The sequence below is a fragment of the Vigna unguiculata genome, chromosome 3 (genome assembly GCF_004118075.2).
Source record: "Vigna unguiculata cultivar IT97K-499-35 chromosome 3, ASM411807v1, whole genome shotgun sequence".
In the NCBI taxonomy this organism is placed as follows: Eukaryota; Viridiplantae; Streptophyta; class Magnoliopsida; order Fabales; family Fabaceae; genus Vigna; species Vigna unguiculata.
Window position 1 is genome coordinate 28,568,621 of NC_040281.1, and position 16,938 is coordinate 28,585,558.

Here is a 16,938-nt window from a genome sequence, read left to right on the forward strand (position 1 = left end):
CTTTGTGGCCGACTTAGGACTTTTCCACTTTACCACTGCCTCAACCTTCGCTGGGTCCACTGCAATCCCCTGGGTGGATATCACATGCCCCAAAAACTGAACCTCGCTCATCCAGAACTCTCACTTGGACAACTTGGCATACAGTTGCTTCTCTCTCAAAACACTAAGCACCAACCTCAGGTGTTCTGCATGCTCCTCCCGAGTTTGGGAATAGATAAGAATGTCGTCTATGAAGACTACGACAAACTTATCTAGGAAGGGCCGGAAGATCTTATTCATGTAGTCCATGAACACCGCTGGAGCGTCGGTCACACCAAATGGCATAACCACATACTCATAGTGGCCATATCTAGACCTGAAGGCCGTCTTCCGTACGTCATCATCCTTCACCAATATCTGGTGGTATCCTAACCGCAGATCAATCTTCGAGAATACTGTTGACCCATGTAGCTGATCCATCAAGTCGTCGATTCTCGGAAGAGGGTACTTATTCTTGATTGTCATTTTGTTCAACTGTCTGTAGTCCACACACAGACGCGAACTCCCATCCTTCTTCTTCACTAACAGCATTGGCGCTCCCCAAGGCGAAGTGTTGGGTCGGATAAATTGTTTCGCCATCAGTTCCTCTATTTGTTTCTTAAGTTCAACCAACTCTGTCGGAGCCATGCGGTAGGGAGCCATCGATACTGGACCTATCCTTGGCACTAGATCGATCGAGAACTCTACCTCTCTGCGGGGAGGTAACCCTGGCACTTCCTCTGGGAACACATCCTCAAAATCCTACACAACCGGTATTACTGACGTCGTCTCTCCTCCCTCCACCTCCAGATGTGTGAAGATCATGTAGCTACTGCGCGCCGTCATGGAGTTCCTTCATAACACCCTGAGAAGATACCAACTCAGGCTCCTCTGTGTTAGGAAAAAGCAGCTTCTTCTCTCGACAGTCTATTAGAACGCGATTGGTAGAGAGCCAATCCATTCCTAAGATCACCTCCAACTCTTGTAGAGGCAGACAGATTAAGTTCACCATGTACCTGCGTCCTTCTACCTCCACTGGACACATAGCACATAAGGATGACGTCCTGACCAAGCCTGACGCCGGAGTAGATACCGCAAGCTCACACTGCAGCTCGCGTACCGGCAGACCCAAATGTTCCACACATGCATTTGACACAAAGGAGTGTGTCGCTCCAGAATCATACAACACACAGCAAGAAGTACCAGCTATCATGCTACTACCCATAACCAAGTTACTTGAGCCTGATGCCTCAGCTCTTGACATAGCATACACCCTGTCGGTCGCCTTAGGCCTGTTGCCTCTGTCCCTCCTCTGATACTAATGGGGAGTCTGGACTGGAGGGCGTGTTGCTGCCCTGGCAAGGTTGGGACAGTCCTTCCCAAAGTGGCTTTCCTTGCCACAGTTGTTGCATCGGCGGTAGCCCTCCATGCGTGGGCAAGCGCTCCTCAGGTGAGGACCTCCACAAATATAACACTGAACTCGACCCTGCTGAGGAGAAAAGCTCCTAGACCCCTGAGGCTGAGGGTGGGGTCTATCATATGGTCTTCTCCGCTCCTCATGTTTGGGCTTAAACCCAGATGGTCTACCAATCCTCTGAGGCGGCTGTGGCTGCTGTGGACGCTGACCTTCCACCTCATGTTTCATCTTCTCCATCACCCTGGCCTTCTCCACCAGAGCGGCAAAATCCTTGATGGACAAAGGAGCCACCATCAAGCGGATATCACCGCAGAGACCGTTCTCGAACATACGACATCTCCATTCCTCATCAAGTGGTAGAGTATAAAAGCGGCTGAGGTGCTTGAACCTCTCAGCATACTCCGTCACGGTCTTTCCCCCCTGAGTCAACTAGAGGAATTCTACCTCTTTGGCGTACCGGATACTGTCTAGAAAATACTAGGAGAGAAATCTCTCTCTGAAAGCCTCCCATGTCACTGGCTCACCTCTCTCCTCTAGTATGGATTTGGTGCTGATCCACCAATGCTCTGCCATTGGTCTGCGGCGTCAGGACTAGTCTTCCCATCAAACTTTGTCGGGTGGTGCTTCAGAAAATCCTCCAAGCTCCACTCCCTGACTGCAGGTCGTGGTTCAGGACCAAACATAGGGGCAGCCGCCCTGTTCTCCTCCAGCTGGCGGAGGGCCTCCATATGTTACCGATGAGCATCCTCAACAGCTACTCTCGCAGCCTCCATCTGCTGCATCACTGCCTGTTGTTGCTCAAGCGACGCCGCCTGTCGCTGCATGGATGCCTCATGTTGCTGCATCATCGCAACACTCTGCTACGCCATAGTTGTTACCATCGCCTCTATAGCTCTGGAGATATCAGATGCGTCCCCCTGGGATGATTGAGAAGTTCGACGAGGAGGTGCCATAGTTCACTGGCACACAGAACATCACTTGGTTAGGCTCGAATAAGGCAAGAATTCAACTAAGAACACTCAGAAGACACAAAGAAAGCTAAGCGGACATCCAAGTCCACAGACCTAAGGAATGACCGCTCTGATACCATAAATGTAACGTCCCATTTAATTTATAAAAGCAATTAAAGGAAACGCCACACATAAGATAGTATAACAACGCAGTCCTGGGGTTCTTAACACCACCCCTACACAACTAGGCACACCACGATGCCAACAAAAAAGGATAACGATTTGACTAAAAGTTTACAAATCCAAGAACAAAGAATATTCACATAGCCAAATAATATTCAACCATATTCACATAGCCAAATAATATTCACCACGCATAGATATACATTAATCGTACCAACCTTTGAAGCCAACGCCTTTCATGATCCAGGCCCAACTCATTCCAACACATCATAGTCCACCCATGTACATAAGATCCAACTCATCATGTTATCATGCCACTTTAATAATACCCATCTTATTTAGTTCACATGCCAATTTTCATACCAAACCCATCATCTAAAATTCATGAATCATGCCAAACTTACTTAATACTCCAGTATATACATATTTCTCATCATAACATTCATACTCAAACCAATATCAATCATCCAAGAACAAACAAGCATCCAAACAGCACCCGGTCTCGCCCAGCCCCTCGCTCAGGCTGAAGAGTCTCGCTCAGGCGAGCCCCTCTTCGCCTAGGCGAGGGCTCAAAAGCATCAGGGAAACCACGTGGGATCTCGCTTAGGTGAGACCCCTCTCGCCTGGGCGAGATACTCGCTCGCTCAAAAATAATGAGCGGGTCGCCTGGGCGACCTCTCGCGAATTAGGGTTTGGGCGAGTCCCTGCTCGTCTCGCCTAGGCGAGACTGGCTCGCCTGGGCGAGATTAGTACGCCTGGGCGAGATTAGCAGGTCTCGCCACTGTTTTCCTGCAACAGTCCCTCGTACCAGCTCCACAATAGGTTCATACAATAGATTTATGCATCCAAGACCAGTATGACAACACTCCAACCATACAAACTCGAAATGACAGCCACACTACAAGAAAACGGGACATATGAGTAAGGTTTTAGCCTCTCTACCTGGAAATGGCTTGTACGAGACCTCGACATTGGACCACGGAGCACAACAGCTCGAGAGACGAACCTGGAAATGGAGCAGAAAGTAGTACGTGAGCTTTGAGCGGACTGGTTCGAGACGACAAAGCTAACCCTAGCAGAGCTCTAGTGCACCAGTGAGGGAAACGGCTGCAAGTCTGTGAATGCAAGAAAGTGGAAACATTAGGGTAACAAGAGTGGTTTTATCAATTGGGCCAGCTCTAGGCCCAAACACAAGGGGCAGCCCTTCACTTTAGGGCAGAAAGTAATAAGCCCAATTTTTACTGGGCCTTACATGACACCTCTTTAACATTGTTAGTATAGTACTAATGGAAAGGACCAAACCAGATTGCATTTAAATTTTCAAAATAAAAACTAAATTGAGACATAGAAAAATGACCAAGTTCATATTTTCTAACAAAAATGGGACCAAAAATATAATGTAACCTTATTTTTATCATGGAGAATATTATTTTGATTATTTTTTATATAATTATTTTTATCATCCCAATTCAGAAATCTTCTATATCATCACCCAAAATTATTTTGATTAAAAGTTTATGCTAAATTTAAATTATTATTAGTGTAATATTTATTTTTTGTATGTTCCGTTGAATTGATGTATTACAATCATTATTAATGAATGAAAAAAGAGATTTCGTTAAATTAAAGAAAGAAACCAGAAAGATATTTGAAATATTTTTAAATTTAAATTTATTTTTCTTTCATAATTTTTTGAAAATATTTTTTAACTTTATCAAATTTATTTTATTAACGTTTATAAATTTAATAAATATTTATAGTTATCATCAAATTTTATTTATATATAATTATGTTATATTTATATAAATTTTTTATTTTTGTTCAATTGTTATTTGATACACTAGTTTGAAATTTATATAATTATAATTTTTTTTTAAATATTTGATATAAAAATGTAAATGCATTATTTTGACATTAAATATATAATAATATTATATATTTTTTTATAATTTTTAATTTTTTTATTAAAAGATAAATTAATTGATATTAAAAGAGTAAGATAACAAATATACACAGACATATTTATATCCGTTACTAAATACAATAATTTGATAGTATTATATATGAATACGAAAATAAGAATGATTTTTTCTTTGAAAATAAATATAAACTAATAAAATCTTTATTTTCACGGTGTCTCATTGTCCTCCCTAATAATGTCTGTGGTATTATACATATTATCAAGTGAAGGTATAATACCGTATAAGTGTAAAAGTGAGTCTTCCTAACGGGCATATTTGTCAATTTAATTTAATAGTGGGTCATATTAAATATTTTAATCTATTAGTTTATTGTTGTTTGTCCCATTAGAGATTTTTGTTTTCGACTACTTCATTGTCGAGCCTAATTCACCCATCCAACAGAATATTAGTGTGACACATTGCTCGTACACTTTTTAAAAAATGAAAAATATATTCAAAATCTTAGTTTAAAGTTTAAATGTGTTTTTTTTAAATTATATTGATTTTAGAAAATAAAAGTAAATCTATTTCTTATGGTTATATTATTTTATAGATTTTATTTCTTTAATTTTAAAAAAAGTATTCACATAAAATTTAAAAATTGTTAATGTATTTTACATTCTTCTTAAACTTGTTTACTCAAATTAATTTTATAGAATAAATAATTTGAACTTTTATTTTTTATTTTTTGTAGGTTGATTTCATAGGATGGATTAAGATTTCTATTATACTTTATATTGACAATTTAATCCTACTTCTTTTATGTCTGGCAATGATTGACTATTTAAATTACGTATAAATGAAATTTATATTTAATTAAAGAAATCAAGCTTTTTATCCAATGAGATATAAGTAGAGTTGTCAAAATAAATTTAAGTTGGACAAGTTAACACAAAACTATAGTAAAATAAGTTAAAAAGTTGTAACTAAAATTGAATGAAGTCATTTTTCACCGGCAACTTCAATGGATTGATGTTGAGTCATGCGGTAAATTTGTGAATTAACTTATTTTATAAAATAAAAATTATATTTTAAAAAATTAAAAGAGTATCACGTCCTTAAAACACTTATATGTATTATAGCTTATATTTATTTACAAATCAAATACTTATATCTAAAATTTAAATTTAATAATGTAAGTTAAAATTTCAAATTTATATATATGTTTTTTTTTATTTTAGTTTTTTTTTAAGATAGACCATAGTTGGTCTGATATAGTATCATGTGAGGCAACTCGTTTAAAAAAAGGGAGTGAATGGGTCAAATAAATATAATTTTTTTAGGTGTCTGTTAAGTGAGAGTGACCGGATTTCTACAATGTTAGAATAATGTTTGATTAGCTGAACCATGTCTTATAAACACATATTAATGTTTGGTTCAGTTTTGGTTCATTCAACAAAGATTTAATTGATATATGATATTGAATATAAAGTTTGTGTTTTTTAAATTCTTACGTAAGTCAAGAAAAAGACTTAGCAAAGTGTTCCGGGGTAGGTTGCGGGTGGTAGACATAGCTAGACAAACCCTAAACCTAAACCCTATTACATCATTTTATTTTAAATCAATGGCTCAAATTATTTTACTTTATTATTTTGTCTTTCTTAACTCATTTTCCGAAACTGCCCCTTGTCTCTTCTATCATCCTTCTCTGTTGCCAAAGTTTCATATCTTTCATTAATGGTAAATCCTATAGCTCTGGTTCAGAGTTATATTAATTGCCTTTTAAAAATAAAATCTTGATGGAACCATTCAATTTTCCATAATTCGATTGTTGTGATTATTAATCTATGGTGTCTTAACATACATGAAACATGAAATAAAGAATTATTTATTGTTTTCATGTTTAAATATATTTTTGTTATTATGTGAAATTATAATTTGTTTGTATATTTTAATTTTCAAACTTAATTGTATTAACTTTTATTTTAAAAATGATGTTTGAGTTATTTGTAGTGTTTTAACATATTTGAATTCAAATATCAAATATCAGCTCAAAATACCATTTAATAAGTAAAAAACAATTAATGTTATAGGTTAAAAGAATTATATTTACTTATTCTTAAACTTTTGAAATTAAAATGTATGGAAGTTTGAACAGAAACGAAATTTTACATTTAGGAGTAAATCATTCTTAACCCTTATGTTTTAAATATTTTTTAAATGAAACACACGATGAAAAAGATTTTCACCGCTAAATAATTGAGGGTACATAGGAAAAAGGTCGAAAGTGCAAGTTCAGAGAAAGTAAGGAATCAAGTAGGGGTCAGTTTTTGGATTTATCCTGGATATCATTTGTTTACAAGCGATTTCCGTACAATATTGTAACAGTTATTTGGATAATGGTATTCTAATGGAATCTTACATTACATTACAACCTATATTGAAACTTACATTTTAGATTAACGGTTTCAATTTTTCCCTTAACGAGATGAAATGTTATGTGGTACATTCCACTCCTCATTTCTCGTACCGTCTACTTTCTGGTGCAAAGGGAGGGTTTGAACTTTGAACAGTGTTTGGTTCGTCACTATTATTCAGAAGAGTCAGTATTGGAGACCAAGAACTGAGAGTAGCATGTGAACAGAGCGAAGAATGGGGACCATGCACATTCAAAAACGATGATGATTGGTCATATATTTCATGAAAAATTGGAGTTTGGATTCTTGTCTTACTCTTTTTGCTTTGTATACGGCTGTTTCATTGTTTTGTTGGAGATGGGGTTCCTCTAATGCAGGTCAAGACAATGGAAGATACACTTGTGGCCACCCACTGCAACCACATGCCTCAGCATGGAGTTTCACCAATCAAAAACCCTCTGTCATTTGCTGCAAAATTCATTGCTTAAAGATGAGAAGGAATAAATGTACCAAAATAGACTATTCTTGCCCCTGGGGAAAATTTCGAACACAAAATCGATAAGATTTTAACTTTAAATTTAATTCAATTCTACAAAATTAGTTTGTAAGATAAAGTTTGTATCAGTTATATATTATGAAATTTTATTATTGGTGAATCTCTTAGTCATGTGATTTTTATCTCAGAGAATGATACTATATAGTTGTAGGAGAATTACATAGTAAAATGTGATTGATATAAATTTAAATAATGACAAAAAGTGTATTGCTACAGAAGACAAATGGCATGATAATAATATTGAGACTAAAGTGATTTTGTTGGTGCGATATGGATGATTCAGTAGTTTATATGAAGCGGCTATAGAGAAAGAAAAGTTGGTTTGTCTTTATATATGTGGGAAATTAGCATTACGTTAGATGCCAAGATTTATAAATGGTGGCAAAGGCCATACGCAGAGAGCCAAAACATCAATGTATAGATGACGTAGGACTTGACCTCTGTTCCAGCGATGCATGTTTCTTTTTGGCCTAATAAAAGTAACTAACACTTGGAATCTTAGTGTCCCAAAAACTTATCCAGCTTTGCATAGTTTCCTCACTATGGTTTCTTACCATATTTACTAATTCTTAAAACTAAAGTCTGAGTTTATGTTAGTGGAAATGTTATATTACCCCAACATTTGATCGTCATCAACACAAACTATCAACTGTGATACAGCTCTTGAGATGTTTTTACTGAGATAAATTAAGAAAATTCATCACCTTTGAGGTATGAGTTAAGAGACCTTATACCACTTAAATATAAAACCTTACTGTTTATGGTTTGTGGGTCTATCTTTTTATATTGCACTCATCTTTTTTAATTTTATCTGTGATATAAGACTTTTAACTCGCTGTTAGATTCCTAACGACCTTTAAAAAATCATGAAACAGTTTTTTTTTTTTTTAAATAAGACACTTGAGAAAAAAATAAATTAAATATACTTTTAGTTTTTAAACTTGGACGTCAAATTAGAATTTGTTCTTTTTTAAATTTTGATACATTTTAGTTTTAAAATTTAAATGAATTAATATGATACTTTTAATTCAAAATTGTTAATCTCTTTTATGTGTTAAATGATATTCTAACGAGACAATTGAGTTGAAATGTATCAAATTATATAAACAATTTAAACATAAGTTGAAATACACTTTAACGCGTCAAAAAAGTTTATGTAATTAGATCAGAAAGATAATATATCTATTTATTTTTTTGAACTAAATTGTATCAAAATTTGTGATACGAACGAATTTTAATTTTATATCTAACTTTAGCGGCTAAAAACATTTTTTATTTTTAAATATCTCAATTTGTTGACCAGCCTGAGTACCAATCCAAGTTTAATACTTAGCTTGCTTATGTGTGTATGGAATGGATTTAATTTTGAAGTTACTATAAGCTTAGAAAAACAGTTCTCTCCCCTCGTGAGGTTCCTGCAATGAGTGATCACAGTCACATCCACATGTTTGTCTGCTATTCGGCAGGAAAATAGTTTTTTGCTAAGAGATTCCTTTTTCCTTATGGAGAGTGTGGGGGGTACTTTAGTCTGTCACAGCCTCGAGCATGGAGGTGCACATGCACAACCACGCAAGAAATAAGTTAGTAATCCATGCAAAATGCTTAATAAAGTTACCCCCTTTTTCTCATCTATTTTTTGTCCTCTTTTTCCTTTCCTTTCATCGAGTGATGTTACAAAGACATTGACATAATCACACTTTTTGTAATCTTGGAACGAAAACATAATACCATAATCAATGGGTAACTTCTTGTGTTGGATATGATTTAGCACGCAAGACTATTTTACTGTTTTCCCCGTGTTAGTTGTTTCTTTCTTTGGCTGAACAAGCTTTTCAGGTTGTGAGATCATAAGCTATCATAAAATGAAACAAAGTAGACTTTTGGCAGTAACATTTCCACTCAAACTAATCAGCTATGCAAACTCAAGGATGGTGCTGGTTAATTACAATCACGCGAATGAACAAAGAACACACCAACAGTTCAAAAATGAGCTTTGTTTTTCATTCTTTTGTACTGCAAGCTGCTTTTCGAGATGATTGCAATTAGCTCATTCGCAGTCCACGTAACAAGAGAGAGATTTTGAAGATTTTTTATTGAATCTTTATCCACTGATGCTAGGAAAGAGACACATCCTGCTACAAGTTTGACAAAAAAAAGGACAAATGAAAAAGAGAAGAGTTAACCAACGATACAAAATTCTGATTAAAATCTCATTAGTTTATATTAGTATATTCTGAAGCCCCCCTTTTTCTTCTGATGCCAAATCTAAAAGTTTGAGCAAAACTGAAGCAAATGGTCCTTTCATAGTTCATACCTGAATTTTTTACAAGGCATAGCAATGAATATGAAGCCAAAACTCTTGCCTCAACCTCTTTATCATAATTCAATGATTTTAGCAGCAGTGGCGTGAGGATTGAGAATGCCAATGGTGGGAACTTTCTGTCATCAACTAAGTGAAGGTAGCTACTCATCCAAGAAATTGTTACAAGGCTAGCTCGTGCTAAACTTGGGACTCCATTGGTTAAAGAATCTGAAAGTGCCTTTAGTAAATTCTTGTTTCCACTTTGGAACAAGACACATGCTGTTGTTCTTCGCCATGTTTCAGCTTCATTGTCCTCTTCACTCTAATCAACAACATGCAACCAATCAATATCTTGAATTGCTAGTGATACTAAAAGCGGTTCCTGTTTACAGAACCAGGGATATGAAACTTGACAATTGCATAATTATAATCCAATGGTTACCTTGTGAGCTGAATCATAAACAACAATTTCCCTGCCATAAGAGGAACCTTCCATGCAATTTTCTTGAAAGCCAGCTTTGTGTAAAAATGTTCTCTCCATTAATGATTCTCCTGTATAAGTAAAGTTTCCTGCTAACAAGAGTAAAGCTCTTGCTGATTGTTCTTGTGTTATATCATTACACACTTGACAATCTAAAGCAACCACAATTGCGTCAATTGCTTCTGCTCTATAAAAGCTCTCTTTGAAAGGATCTTCCTGCAAAACAACTGCTTTTCCATTTGTGAACTCTTCAACAAACTAAACTTGATATATTACGGACTAATGGACGGTTAAACAGTCTAATAGCTTGATTGATTATAGAACAACTTGGAAAATTATTCACCTAAATGTTTTTCTCCGAACAATAAAAGGTTAATGTTTCCATTCAAGAGGGTGAAAGAATTACCATAATATCAAGCATCAATAATACTGCTGCAACCAGAGGACGTTGTTCTGGTGGAGCCCTCTGAAGATAGATGAACAGAATGTGCATTGTGTTTAGGCCACCCCATCCATCTTTAAGTCCCCTTAAGAATTTTAAAATCTTGGTGGTTCTGACAGTTTCAAAAGACTCATGTCAGCACTTTGTGGTAAAATTTAGTAAGGAAACAAATAAAAAGATATCTTCAAAAAAAGTTAGGTAATGAAAAAGTGCCTTTCAAGATAGAGCAACTCAGCTAGCACAGCAAAGGCACATCCACTGCAACTTTTACTGTTACTGAGAACAATGAGTTCTAGCAAAGAACTCTTCTTTATATTGTCAGATAGAAAACTCCGGCAGCTTCCTTCAGCATAAATGCAACTATAAATAATAAAAACAGCTTTGTTTCTTTGGTGAACCTCTCCTTCTTCAATTCTTTTCATGAGAAAGGGCAATCCCCCAAGAGAAACAACCAGCCTAGCATTCTCTAAATTCTTAACTTCATCAAAACCAGTAAGAAGTTGGTCCATAAAGTAAATTGCAGCCTCTTGAGGACAGCATTGAACTGTGAAGAGGGTTAGAACTTTGTCTCCAAATTCTAACACTCGAAGTACAAGAGACACCCATTCTGGTGATAACATCTGTTTTGCCTGTGGCTTTAACAGATAAAGCAGAACAGCAGCTTTTAGGAACAGGCCAGTTTTTCTTAAAAGTCTCACAAAGATATCTAGTAGTGGATCCCAGCTCAGTATAATTTCTCTAATTGCATCATTCCTCCCTACTAGTTCTGCTAAAACTGATATAGCCAATTCTAGAATTTCATCTATACTTGAGGCAAACAGTACCTCCAGGATAGCCTCAACTACACTAGATTGTGACACTGCTTCTTCAATTAGAGGGTCAACATGAGAGTTCAACCAAGCTTTGGCAATCACACGAATTGCAAATTCACATTCACTGAGAGTATCTGATGAACATATAGTTGTGATAGCTCCAACAAATTCGCTTGAAAGAACAGTTGCTTCGTTTCTAAATGAAGCATTGCAGGATGCGTAGTTGCTGCTCACCAAGCTTTCTGCTTGCATACTCCTACAAGAAAAGCACTGAAAATAGTCCAATCTCTGTGACCCTTGCTTTAATTCGGCATAACTATCGTCAATTGTCCTTGAAGATTTTCCAAGGAATACAGTGTCTTGTTTCTGCCAAAGGTGGGAAATAAAAAGACATTATATGTTTCAAATGCATTCTATATTTTAAATCTGTCATTCAATGAAGATACTGAAACTTACCTGAAGTGAACTGCGGTTGTAGTCATCTCCATACAAATTTTCATCATTCCCTGAGCCCCATTTGATTGTCAGCAATCCATTTTGATCAGCCAGGGTGGTAGATTTCAGCTCTAGTTTGGGGCCAAATACTTCCTTGTATCTATTGCAAGCAACCAAAACATAAACTACCATTTACCTGATTTGTTTCTTGTGAAAACATAACTAGAATGAATGAGCCAGTGAATGCAAAATATCCATGTCACTTACAAGTTTTTGTTGATTGAAGAACTCAAAACAAAAGAATCTGAAGACATTTTTCTTGATGATCCTCGACTTGGTCTTGATGGCAATGGAACAACGGGAAGAGGAGGCTCGTTTGCCCCAACTTTAAGCCACTGCTTGTAATACAAAGCAAACAAAGCAGTTCCTGTGTCCACTTTTTTCCCATACTCTTTGCTCAAAGTCCTCATTGTGTTCTCCTTCACATCCTGACATTCAGTCGAAGCCGAAAGTGCATCGAGTTCCTCAGCATACCAAATTTTAAGATGGAGAAGATGAGGAAGGAACACGTGCTCCCAAAGGTCAGGAAGCAAGTAAGTCCTAGCCAAAAATGGAGAATCAGAAAACACTTGCAGCAGGTGCCTAGAACAAATCCTGTTGTTCTTCTGAAGCTTGTAAACTATTGCCAAGTAGAGCTGAGCACAAGCAGAGATATGGGAATTGGGTATTCCACAAGTTGAACCAGCTTCCCTTGGTGTTTTACTTTTACTATTCAATGAAGAAACTATGGTCAAAAGCTCAATGGAGTTCCTTAAGCTTTCCATCTTTATCTCTTTCCTTGTCCCTTGATCCTGCACCAACTTGTCAATATTCTCCATGGCCAGTTTCATGTTTACCAGAACCTCTTCTTCTGACCCAGAACCGTTTCTCCTTCTGATCAAGTAAGAACTGCACTTGTCTCTCACTATTTTCCTGAAATGATCATCTTTCACAAATCTTCCAATGTAGCCACTGAGGATAGAAACCACTGCTCTGGTGGCTACTTCATTCATGGGAGGTCCCACTGTTCTTGAACCCGGTGAAAACAATGATTTGGAATTCTTCCAAATTTCAGAAAGTGAACCAACCCTTTGAGAGTTGGATTGAAAAGACCAAGACCCACTTGGTATCGTGGAGTTGTTGTTGGAACAATCAAGGCTTTTTCGATCGTTGCATATGTGTAGAGGGAGTGAGTTTATTATTATCTCTGGTGTTTGCGGTGAGAATTTGAATTTTGGCTTCAAAGGGTTGAGGTTTGAAGTTGTTTGGTAGAAGCCTTCTTCTGTGAGAAGTTCTCTGAGGGAAGTCATCTCCAATGGCAACGGGAGAAAGAAAGAAAGAAAGAAAGAAAGACAAATTTGAGCTTTCAGTGAAACCACTTTCTTAGAATTCAGAGCCAACGAATACAAATCAACTGTTTCTTGAGAAGAGAGAGACAACGTGTTAAAAAGGAAAGGAGAAGTAAAAGTTATCATAACCATTCAGGGTTTAGGAAAATTTATTTATGTAATTTTTGAATGAAAAAATATTTATATGAGAAAAAACAATGTTTTGAAGAAAAAAAAAATGCATAATAACACTCACTCTTCTTCCATTTTCTTTTTTTGGCATTTCTTTGTATTGAAAACACTACTCTGTTTCCATTTGTTTTGAGTTTGGTGCGCAGTGGGAAAGAGGAAAAATGGAGAATAGAAGACAGCTAGAAATGAGAGTGGAGACAGTGAGGGACATAGGAACAGAAATGAAGACAAGAAAAGTGTTGGACTAATCAATCAATCATGTTTGCTGAATCTTTCAAGGTCTTTTAACTCCTAATTTCGTAACTTACTATGTTGTAACATTCTACGCAACCCAAAACAGTCTTCCTTTTTACTATAACTATATATAAAAACTAAATTTAAAACCACTTAATATTTATATTATTTTAATCATAAACAATTAAATCTAATATGTATATTTTTTATTAAACTTTCATTAATTTTTTATTAGGTATTCAAAATCTTATTATATTCATTATTAATAAATATATTTTATGATTAATAAAATAATATTAGTTAATATAAAATGATAATATTTTTTTTTGTTTTATTATCATTTTATACCAATTTTAATTTTTTTAAATTGTGGAGATAAAAGAAAATAAGATAATACCTAATCAATATTTTTTTAAATAATTAAGAAATATAAAAATTTTAGTATCTAATAAATAAGAAATATTATTAAACACTCAATTGAAAATAGATTTATAAGAAACTTCAAATATTTATTTATTATTTTTTATGCTTCCTCATAATAATATTTTTTCAGTCTTGTGTTCTTATCTATAAAGAACATTATATACAAACTACATTATGTTTAGTTTTAGGTAATTGCATCCAATATCCTTTTTTACATACAAAAAAGTTCCTTCCTTTGTCAAAATTATGTTAACTATTAACAAATAAAAAAATATATAATTACCCTTGTAGTCCTGTTTTTTTTTTTAATTATGTTTAATATCCTCTGCTAATGTTACTGATATGTATACTAATATTTCTCTTTTATGATACTAATTATTGTATTTACTAAATACAATATATTTATTGAATTATATATATATATATATATATATATATATATATATATATATATATATATTAATCGCTGAATTATTGATTCAATTTTATATATAAAAAAATATTATATATGAAAGTAAATTGTGGGTACGAAAATGGAAACCATTGTTACTGTTTTCGTGGTTTTGGCAGTAGTTTTTGGACATAAACAAGGAGGACAAGTTCATAGAGTTACAACACAAAAGACGATGTTCGATAACATGTATGAGACTTGATTTTTTTTTTTCATCATGTTGTATATCTTCAAACGAAAATATATTTGAACATGATTTTTAAATTCAATTTTGACATAATTGACGTGGTAGGGCAATTTTATTTTTTAAATTGATTTTCATTCGATAATATTAATTCTTGCATGTGCTACAGACAGTTCTGGAGACAAAGAGCAAAAGACATTGTGTTTCGTAGAGAGAAACAAAGATTTTATGTTTTGTTGAGAGAAGACAAAGTGGTTTCCGTTGCCGTCATCCACACCTACAGTGACGGTTTTTTGTAAGTTTCCTTTTATTCTATCCCACACCTTCATCTTCATCGTTTCTGAATTTCCTTTGTTGTTTTCGCACATCTCTATGATTTGTGCTTGGTAAAGTTCTGACCTTCAGAGGAAAAATAGAGTTGTCTTTGTTGTTGATGGAGGTATGGTTTAGTGTGCAGTTTGTGGTGGGATTTTATACATTGTTGGCGTTTTTTTGGTGGTGTTGTTGGAATTCTTCCTTCCTTCGTCGATGTTCATTGCGTTGTTGGTTATATGTGTCATTTTTATGGTGGTAGGGTTCCTCTCTTGTTACCTTTCCATTCCGTTATGGGTGATGTGGGTCGTTTTATGATATGTTTTTTAGTTCAGGAGTAGAAAATGGGAAATAAAGAACTTCAATTTAGTGATTGTAGTGAGTTGAAGAAGGTATGTTATGTTTTACCTATGCATTGATTTCTTTGAATTTTTGTGAAGGGACTAAATGTATGATTTCTTTGAATTTTTGTGAAGGGACTAAATGTATGATTTCTTTGAATTTTGTGAAGGGACTAAATGTATGATTGGGTATACAGATGTTTTCCCGTCATTCCTGCAAAGTGAAGTATATTAGTGCTTTGAATGATAGATTACATGTTGAACAAAAGGAGTATATTGCAGTTATAACACCTTCTTTGGATGGTGACCATGAAAAGAAGTCTCATAAGTTACTTATGAAGTATGTGGGAGTTGTGATGGTAAAAGTAGGGAGTTATGTTGGATATTTTGGTCATCAGTTGCAGTTCTTACAGAAAAAAAATATATAATGTGAACACGAAATTTTTGTGTGTGGGCATAATATAAACAAAAAGATTTCCATTACCATTAAATTCAGTAGCACCTACTTTGGATGGTGACCATAAAAAAAAGTCTCCTAAGTTACTCATAACTACAGGGAGTTGTGATGGTAAAAGTGGATAATTATGTTGGTTATTATGGTCATCACTTGAATTACTTAAAAAAAAATGTCATCACCGCATGTTTAGTGTGGACATAATATAAGACAAAACAATTTTCATTGCCACTAAATTCAGTAGCACCTTCTTTAGATGGTGTCAATGAAAAAAAGTCTCCTAAGTTACTTATAACATGTGGGGAGTTGTGATGGTAAAAGTGGGGAGTCATGTTGGTTATTTTGGTCATCACTTACAGTACTTAAAGAAAAAAAATAAATAATGTGAATACCAAATGTTCATTGTGGTCATAATATAAGAAAAAGGGATTTCCATTACCACTAAATTCAATAACACCTACTTTGAACGCTGTCAGGAAAAAAAGTCTCCTTAGTTAATTATGACCTATGTTGGGAGTTGTGATGGTAAAAATGGAGAGTTATGTTGGATATTTGGTCATCAGTGCATTACTTAAAGAGAAAAAAATATATAATGTGAACACCAAATGTTTAGTGTGGGCATAATATAATAAAAAAGAATTTCCATTATCACTAAATTCAGTAACACCTACTTTGGATGGTTGCCATAAAAAAAGTCTCCTTAGTTATTATTTTGAAAAAATATTCTGAAAAATATCGTCATTCCCAAAAAAAAATCATCCTTACTTTTCAAAAAATATTATTTTTTCAGAATAATAACTAAGGAGACTTGTTCTCATGGACACCATCCAAAGTAGGTGCCATTGAATTTAGTGGCTATAGAAATCGTTTTGTCTTATATTATGTCCACACTGAACATTTGGTTGTGACATTTATTTATTTATTTTTTCTTTAAGTACTGCAACTGATGAACAAAATAACCAACACAACTCCCCACTTTTACCATCACAACTCCTCACATGGGTCATAAGTAACTTAAGAGACTTTTCTTCATGGTCATCATCCAAACTAGGTGTTACTAAATTTA

The 16,938-nt window shown here is 34.9% G+C and overlaps 1 protein-coding gene across 4 annotated transcripts; it reads right to left on the reverse strand.

The window, feature by feature from the left end:
• Positions 1–9,144: 9,144 nt before the first annotated feature.
• LOC114176245 (putative E3 ubiquitin-protein ligase LIN) lies at positions 9,145–13,694 on the reverse strand. 4 transcript variants are annotated; one of them, XM_028061217.1, is made up of 8 exons: positions 13,538–13,694; positions 12,182–13,367; positions 11,936–12,074; positions 10,881–11,845; positions 10,632–10,779; positions 10,187–10,441; positions 9,757–10,066; positions 9,146–9,577 (listed from the first exon to the last, which is right to left on the reverse strand). In XM_028061217.1, the coding sequence occupies exons 2-8, from the start codon at positions 13,261–13,263 to the stop codon at positions 9,423–9,425; spliced, it is 3,054 nt and encodes a 1,017-aa protein (XP_027917018.1). In that variant the 5' UTR covers positions 13,264–13,367; positions 13,538–13,694; the 3' UTR covers positions 9,146–9,422. The 4 variants fall into 4 exon arrangements, 3 of the variants coding, with proteins under 3 accessions (XP_027917017.1, XP_027917018.1, XP_027917016.1); XM_028061216.1 differs by lacking the exon at positions 13,538–13,694 and having other exon boundaries at positions 9,145–9,574; positions 12,182–13,462; XM_028061215.1 differs by lacking the exon at positions 13,538–13,694 and having other exon boundaries at positions 12,182–13,461.
• Between the last annotated feature and the right edge of the window lie 3,244 nt (positions 13,695–16,938).

Bases quoted from the DNA above. Each gene is read 5' to 3' on its own strand.
- LOC114176245 (XM_028061215.1), bottom strand. From the start codon at position 13,434: ATGGTTATGATAACTTTTACTTCTCCTTTCCTTTTTAACACGTTGTCT. The intron at 10,442-10,631 runs GTAATTCTTTCA...GTTGTTTTGCAG, and splicing joins TATTGATGCTTGATATTATG to GAAGATCCTTTCAAAGAGAG. The intron at 10,067-10,186 runs GTAACCATTGGA...GTTGTTGATTAG, and splicing joins TTTATGATTCAGCTCACAAG to AGTGAAGAGGACAATGAAGC.